Source organism: Hyalella azteca, unplaced genomic scaffold, assembly GCF_000764305.2.
Source record: "Hyalella azteca isolate HAZT.00-mixed unplaced genomic scaffold, Hazt_2.0.2 contig6717, whole genome shotgun sequence".
Taxonomy (NCBI): Eukaryota; Metazoa; Arthropoda; class Malacostraca; order Amphipoda; family Hyalellidae; genus Hyalella; species Hyalella azteca.
In genome coordinates, this window is record NW_025936870.1 from 108,111 (window position 1) to 116,669 (window position 8,559).

Here is an 8,559-nt window from a genome sequence, read left to right on the forward strand (position 1 = left end):
CGTATGCGACCTGCTGAATGACATCTCCGGTAAAAGGCTGTTTAGTACTTTATTGTTATCAGAGGAGCTGTTAGGTGATCTGTAAATGACCCTATGAGAAGGCTATCTTTGCCTTTTAGAGTAAGTTCACACCACACTGATTCTCTAGCTGATTGATGCTCTGCAGATAACTTAACTTGCTGGGCCCCATAGGAGGTTCTAACCCACAGAGCTACACCTCTACTGCACTGCTCTTCATTTAAGTTATGAAAACAGGTCAAAACCTGGCAGCTGAAATTCAACAGGTACAATTTTCCCCCCGTGATTTTTAGGAAGTGTTTCTGTAATACAAATAATGTCTATACTCTCGTTTGCGATTACAGTTAACAGTTCACTTTTTTTGTTCAAAACGGAATCCGAGTTCGTGTAAAAACATTTTAAAACTTTTTGTGCACTTTCACTTTGATGTATGCGGTTACTCCCTACATTATTTACAGGCCTTAATCTACGGACATCATTCCTACTAATTACTTGTCCTCCATCTCCTCTGACTGTCCTTGAGCAGCCGGTGTTGTCTTGGCAGCTTGGAAGTGATGAACTATGATTTCTTCAACTATGCCTAGCTTATAGAGATGCATGATAAATCTTTGTAAACGGACATCTAATATAAGTCTATCGTTTATAGTACCATATCGCGGTATTATGGCAGCACATTATTTTATCTTAATTACCTGCAGCCTTTGATCAGTCCTGTTAAATTTCACGGAAAAGTAAGCATCTAAACTTTTTATCAAATAAATTTCAATATATTAAAAATTCTATGCTACAGCACTCACGAGTAAGCAACCGTTTCAACTCCTGTCATGGCGAAGATAATCTCGGAGGCCTTGTATTTATCACCCTCAGTTTTCTTGGAAGAATCGGCGACAGGCCACATCAGGCCTACACTTCAGAGCCGACATCACTATGTTATGTTATGTTATGTTAAACGATTTTTTGATCCCAGACTGCACAAGCAGCTTGGCGCACTCGTTGCACGGATACGCGGTCACGTACAACGTGCACGAGCGAACGTCCGTGCAGTTCTTGTTCAGAACTGCGTTCACTTCTGCGTGGCTCACTGGAGAAAATACAATCTTGAATTGAAGATTTAAGTATTAAAGATGCTTGCTCTAAAATATTAAAAATAACGTTTTTTCTCTGTTCACTTGGCAAACACTATACAAATAACTGATGCTAGATGCACTCGGCGAGCGTAGCCTCTATCATATGCGTAAATGCAGCAAAATCGACTTTCTACAATATCTCTGCTTTATAATCTCTAAGAAGAGATTAATCATTCATCAAGAGATTAATTATTGCAATAATATTATTTTGAACTGATTCAGTCTAAAAAAACTTGTGTGTTGAAGTTACAGTTGAATTAAAAATTAGGTGTTGAGAATATGCCCCGCCAAATTAACAAATCTCTTCTCTTGGTCATCATAAATTACTGGAAAATAATGGAAATTTATTAAGATAGCACTTACATGGATCGAAGGTATTTTTAGCCTCATCAGCGGGCCGTTGTAGCCGACGCCCACGATTCGGTGATACTCTTCGTCCACTAGGCAGGCCCCGACCTGACTAAATTATTCATATAAGAAGCTCATCACTAGGCCTCTATCAGAAGAGTTGGTAACAAAATGTCATGGCTGTATACCAAAAGAATAATTTCAAGACTTTAATATTTGAGCATCTTACACTCTTGACCATCGCAATTTTTGAGCATCGATCACAGTTCTCGACTCGGTAGGTATCTACATAATCTTCGTCATCTACCGCAACTCTTCTTGATACAACGATTTTGGGCAGCTATTATAAGATTTTTTTTATATCCATATACAGCGATTTTCTCAGGCTACTATAAATATTTTTAATGTCATATACGATTTACGCCAGCTATTATGAATATTTTTAATTCCACATACAACGATTTGTGTCATACATTATGAATATTTTTCATTTCAAATAATTTTTTCAGAACGAACTTCTAGGCAGGGCATCAACACATTAACGAGTACTCTGAGCCTACGCAATAGATCAGTACAATAGAATATTGATTTTTAATTAATAAATCATCACCAACTATAATAAAGGTAAAATGAAATAGAAATACATATTAATTACAGAAGGTTAGATTTGTAAGAAAATTATGTGGTTGTACAAACGATCATCAGTGACTGTTATTTTCAAAAGCGGTGGAAATATTTGTGTTTAACGAACTTAATTGCAGGAAGCTCGCTACGCTTGGAGGCTAAGAAGGCAACCGCCATGAAATATCCTTCCCGAGTGATGAACTCGCCTCGAGGTCGCGGACCTACGGAGTATGACGGTATTGCTTCAGAAAAGGACGTGATCGATGATAATTAAGATGTTTTCAAAAACATGCACCCTATAATATGTCAGAGCTCAAATATTAAGCTCTGCATGAGAATCGGGTTACGTGAGTAAGTTAGTGAAGGTAAGTAAGACACATGTGTCTAGATAACATAACTTGTATACGGGGTGGTAATACAGAGTTACGATACAGAGGAATTAAGATGATAATTAATTACGATACAGAGGAATTAAGATGATAATTAATTAACAGGAAAGAATGCAAAGTTACAGTAACAGAACGGATTGATAGTGGATATTGAGATAGTAGTAGATAGTAGATATTGAGCAGCTTTAATTATGAAATTATGTAAAACCAGGAATTCGGTTGAAAAGAACGGTACAGAGTGCAGTAGTTAAAGTATTTTACGACAGAAAATGTACCAAGTTATGTTTTTTGAAGGCAACCATTTGAATGTATGCGAGACAGTAAAAGTTAGAAAGGAATCAGTTGGTCTGAACGGAAATGAGGTAAGTCTTATTAATATGGGCAGAGAATGAGACATGAATTAATTAATTTAGAGCATATACATTATCATTTATGTCATTAGAGGTAAGAGTGCAAATAATTACAAATCTTCTGTGATATTATTTTCATTGGCGTATGAAATTGGCTTCATTCACAGCGAAGTACCCTGGGAATGTTAACTTTCTTTTGTTCAAGGCTCCCATCATCATCAACTTTCTTACGTTTACTGGGTTCATCATCCTCCTCGGAATCATTACTGCAATCGTCTTCTTCCGATCCAAGTTTTTTGGGACTTATTTCTTGAGACGTTTCGCCTGGAAGGATAATGACCGGGTGAGTCCACGACGAAAAGGCAAACGGCCAAAAATACAGAAGACAAAATTAAAAAAAAATTATGTATAAATGAAATGAAAATAGTTTAATCGAAGTAATTACAGAACACGAAGGCTGTAAAATCTGACACGTAAAGTAGGGTTCATCTTGTAAAGGCAAGCATCGCTTTCTAAGTCTAACCAATTTGTACAGGAGCATAAAAGCCAATCTTATTGTTTGAGAAATTTCCGCAAATCATAGTAATTAAGATACTGGTCATAGTAATTAAGAAAACGGCGGCTATAGTTACCTTCGTGATCTCTTTTTCCTTCTGTCTTGAGGCAAGATTCAGGGCTTTCACAGGGCCCAACCGCTTCCTCGGTCAGTTCATCACCCAGGAATTTCTTAAGAAGCAGTTCCCAAGAAGCTTGGAACGGCCTTTAAAAAAAAACATTTCAGCGACGCACAAAACTTCTTCCAAAAAAATGTATAAACAAAAATCTAGGGCTCCAAACGATTTTATTTAAAGTATACAGGGTCCGCCATATTTATGGCAACGGATGTTTGCTATATAAAAATAAATTGTTTTTTAGGAAACTTTTCTTTTATAATGAAGCTTAATATCATCTATTTTATATTGCAGAAGTCTAAGGTGTCTAAATTTACTATTACTTATTGCAGTAGATAGAAATGCAATTGTAACCCTTCATGAAAAGGGCGAGAGTAATTCAGTCATTGCAAAAAAGCCCCAAATTCGTCGTGAAACTGTGTGGAAGGTGGTACAAATTTTCAAGGAAACTGGTGAAACATGCAATCGACCTGGACCCATGCTTTCAAAAAAAGTTAAGGGATCATAAGTTCATCAGCCAATCATTGACGGCCTTTCAAGCAAAATCCACCAATCATAGACAAGAAAATAAAGCGTAAGTACTTACGTTCACTTAGCGAATTTTGAAAGTATGGCCCCTGGGCCTATACCTTCGAAAAAAGTTAAGAGATCGTAAGTTCATCAGCCAATCATTAACGGCCTTCCAAGCAAAATACACCAATCATAGGCAAGAAAATAGAGCGCGAGTACTTACGTTCACTTAGCGAGTTTTGAAAGTATGGCCCCTGGTCAAGAAAGGAAACTAAGTGTCCGAACAAAACAATTGGTAAAAAACACGAGGGAGAAGTTGAGGAGAAACCCTCGTCGCTCAGCTGCAAAATTGGCTGCAGAAGCAGGAGTCAGTCAGACATCAATGCGTAGAGTCGTCAGAGATGACCTCAAAACCTCCCCTTACAAGTTGCAAACAAGGCATGAACTAACAGACCGTCATGAACGAATGAGGCTCGAAAGATGCCAGCACATTCTGGATCTCATTGAGGATGGCACGCTGCCCAGCTTGGTGTTCAGTGACGAGAAAAATTTGGCATTGAACAAAGCGTTAACCGTCAAAATGGCAGAGTTTGGAGTCGGGATGGATCTGTGGCAACCAGAACAGCAACACGACATCAAAATCCCATGTCCGTGATGATTTGGGCCGCAGTGACCGCCACTGGGAGGTCCCCACTCGTTTTTGTCCCCTCAGGAGTGAAATTGAACAGTCAGCGATACATTTTGGAAGCTGTGTTGTTACCTTGGGCACTTAAACACTTCAACGGCTCACCATGTAGTTTTCAACAAGACTCTGCCCCATCACATGGCTCAAACATACCCCAAAACTGGATTCAGGGTCACATCTCAGCGTTCATTAGCAAAAATTAATGGCCCTCAAGAAGCCCTGATTTGAATCCTCTCGACTTTTCTGTGTAAGCTATTTTAGAGAGTAGGGTCTCCAGAACACCTCATGATTCTTTGGATAGTTTGAAGTTTAAATTGACACGAGAATGGGACTTGATCCCTTCAGAAATGCTGCTTGTCTCCTGTGAAGCTTTCCCTCGTAGATTGGAGGCCGTCATTAAAAATAAGGGAGCTCATATTGAATAAATATGTTTGAGAATTGTTTAGGTAATTCTTGGCTCCTAGCTCATCCAATAAAAAACAATGCACCTGTTTGTTTCATTGAGAAATAACAAAAAACATGCGTTGCCATAAATATGGCGGACCCTGTAATATGTCAGAGCTCAAATGTTTAGCTCTGCCTGAGAATCGGGTTACGTGAGTAAGTTAGTGAAGGTAAGTAAGACACATGTGTCTAGATAACATAACTTGTATACGGGGTGGTAATACTGAGTTACGATACAGAGGTATAAGCAACGGCGTCGAACGTAAGGTCGGAGACAACCGACGCGTTACATCTCGGAGCGCTTATCAACTACTGCGGGGATCCTTACTTAAGATTGCAGCCCTTGTATAGGCTTTGGCTTTCGCCCACTACTAAGGTCTTGATCGCGTGATCTATCACGTGTCTTCCAGATGTTGACTCTTCATCAATCTCTATCAGGTCAAGTGAATATTACGTCCCAATTACATACAATTATAATGATTACAATGAGACGCTAGATTGACACCGAACAAATGCATGCTCATCTAATTCTGTCCCTGCAGCCGGAGAGACGACCAGTGTTTGTTTAGTGGAGAAATTGAATGATTTCGAAACGGATGCTAGCTTTAAAAATAATATTACATATTTGTCAAAGATTGATATGGAGAGCGAGGAGCCTAATGCCTAGAAATACTAAATCTTTTGAATATTTTTCAAAGCGTTTATATTACCTGGATAATATACGTCTGGATATTACGTCAGGATATTACGATAAATACGTCAGGATATTAACTGACAGGAAAATTTATTGTGCGTGCGTGGGACAATACCATGGCATTGCAAAATTAGGGGGAAAATAATGGGAAATGAATTAAAATTCGACTTTTGAATTGCTAATTATAATTATAATTAAATAAGTGCAAAATAGTTCTTTCACACTCGTATTTTGAAGGAAAAAATCAGTCATATGTCCCACGCAACATTTGGGTTTTAACCGGTCTTTTTTGATTAGCATAAACTTTATAACTACTAACGGAATAAAGGAATAACGGGAGTGACGGGATTCGGGATATCGGGATTCTAAATTGAAGAGATCTTCGAGCCCAGGCAACGCCAATTAAAGGCAAAAGAAATTAAAGGCGCGACCAAAAGACAGGATAACATGACTTGGGTGCAAGTTCATTTACATTAGCAGTGCGCGGGCTGCCCAAAGGAAACTGAAAACCGTCGCAAAGGGCGCGGCGTCTAAGAAGGAATAAATATTTCGTTTTGTAGGATCTTCACAATTAATGCCTGTTTTCAACATTTATTGAAGTTAAGTGGTAGTGGTAATTACAACTAACCTGTATTTAATTCCACCTTCTCTGAGTAAAGTTCCATCGGAATCCTCTCTTGTCCGTAAATATACGACCTCGACGATGCCGGACTGGATGATGAGCTTCGCGCACTCGTTGCACGGGAACAGCGTGACGTAAACGCGGCCGCCTCGCACGTCAGCGCTGTTCTTGTTCACGATTGCGTTCAGCTCGGCGTGGCAAACTGAAAAAATATAACTCAGTACTCACTGCAGTGAGTGACAGAGAGCGCATTTTCTCGTCGACGAAAACGTGAAGTCACAGACGGACAGACATACGGACAGACGGACATGGCGAGCACAATAGTGCATTTTTTCATAAATGAGAAAATGCGCTAAAAAGAACGAGATGAAAGAAATTCCAGCCTAATTTGTCTACTTGCGGGATTAAAGGAATATTGTTAATTTGTGCTCGTAGCGGAAGTGTCACAAACCCAGAATTAGGATAGAATAAAAAATAATATAAACAAATACAGGAAAAATAAAATACCATAAAACAAATGTAGGAAAAAAAACAAATTTTCTTAACAAACAAGTTTTCAACCAAATAAAGTCACACAAACCATACACAATATTGTTCATAGCTAGAAATACACTGAAGTAATGACGTCCACTCATCATTCACAACGGTTACGATGTCCAAACCATGAGCCTACAAATCTCATAATCGCAATAAAGATTAGCAGTCCTACCTCGCACAAAAAAAAAATAAATACAAGATATAAAAAAGTAACGTTAACAAATGCTATGAAATTCTAATCAACGTTCACAGCCCGCAGAATCCTTGCCAAACATTCGTATATTTACACCATTATTAAAACTCTGTCAGTCGGATTCAGAAAACAACTCACCGTACATATGTTCGAGTTCAATATTAATATTAGGTGCGCCTTCCCTAGCCCACGGCATGTCTTCGTCCATACAGCCTCTTGGCATGTCGTTGTAGCCAAGGCTAAGAACTTGGTTCTGTTGACTCACAATACACGCTCCCACCTTTCAAAACATCACGGACATCAATTAAAATCATCAATTTAAAACATCACGTCCATCACGGACATCAATTAATCAAATGAATTATCTCGAAGCATTAACGGTGATATAAAGCAATTTTTGCGATGACCACATGAGTAAGTTTGAAAATTGTAAAGATATTTATGACTTTTATGTTCAATAATTCAGCATAGTAGAAGATTATACTCAAACGCATATGCAAGTAAAGAGCGAATAATCATATCAGTGTTCGGTAGAATAATATTAGTCTTAGCTTACCCGTGATTCGGGATCTTTACTACGAAAAGAAGAAAGTAAAGCCAAGGCCATGAAATATTCTTCATCGACACTGTTTCTGTAACCCGTAGAACTGGCCATAGCCGTGCAGTAATAAAAGTTGTGAAAAAAATATATGAATTGGAACTGAATTCATTCAGAAAGTTCAGCAAATTATCACACGCACAGCTTTCGCCAGAGCGCTCAAGCAGTATGTTCGACAATACCTATGTGAAACTGTGAATGCGGTCATTTTATACTGAAGATACCTCTCGCTTCCTCTCATAAATCATGTCATATATTAAATCATTTCAAAATTCCAGGAATTGTCATGCTCGAGCAACGCCGGGCTTACATGCTGGTATATTACATATACAGGGGGTGAAAAAAGTATCCGATACACAAGAAAAACTTTCTTTAATTAAAGCTTATCCAACAAAATAAAATAAGCAAACACTAATCTAAAGTAAATTTACATAGGAAATACAAACATCATGTCAAGACAACAATATCATTAAATGTTACAATATCATCACATTATTATTCAATAAAACAATATCATCACATTACTTGATAATTGCAATTTTGTATAAGTTGAGGTTCAAAAGTATCCAACACATTATAAAAAGAATTTAATTCGCCGATAATTTCTCATCCATTATGTTCATGGGAATATACTATAATCAGAAAACGTTAGAATATTCTAGAATGCAAAAAAGGTCATAGACATTTTTCTAACTGCAGTCATTCATTACCTGACATCGTCATTAGAAAGTGGCCTAAATTTAACGATC

At 38.0% G+C, this 8,559-nt stretch overlaps 1 protein-coding gene across 1 annotated transcript in view; it reads right to left on the minus strand.

Annotated features, from left to right (window-relative positions):
- Nucleotides 1–8,128, minus strand: part of LOC108683005 — a 10,078-nt gene extending 1,950 nt beyond the window's left edge. The window contains exons 1-7 of the mRNA XM_018172279.2: nucleotides 7,769–8,128; nucleotides 7,351–7,492; nucleotides 6,489–6,684; nucleotides 3,489–3,616; nucleotides 3,088–3,180; nucleotides 2,245–2,338; nucleotides 1,509–1,605 (exon numbers count right to left, since the gene is read on the minus strand). Coding sequence (XP_018027768.2) covers nucleotides 1,509–1,605; nucleotides 2,245–2,338; nucleotides 3,088–3,180; nucleotides 3,489–3,616; nucleotides 6,489–6,684; nucleotides 7,351–7,492; nucleotides 7,769–7,867 — 849 coding nt within the window. The 5' untranslated portion in view covers nucleotides 7,868–8,128. The remainder of the gene's footprint in view (nucleotides 1–1,508; nucleotides 1,606–2,244; nucleotides 2,339–3,087; nucleotides 3,181–3,488; nucleotides 3,617–6,488; nucleotides 6,685–7,350; nucleotides 7,493–7,768) is intronic.
- Between the last annotated feature and the right edge of the window lie 431 nt (nucleotides 8,129–8,559).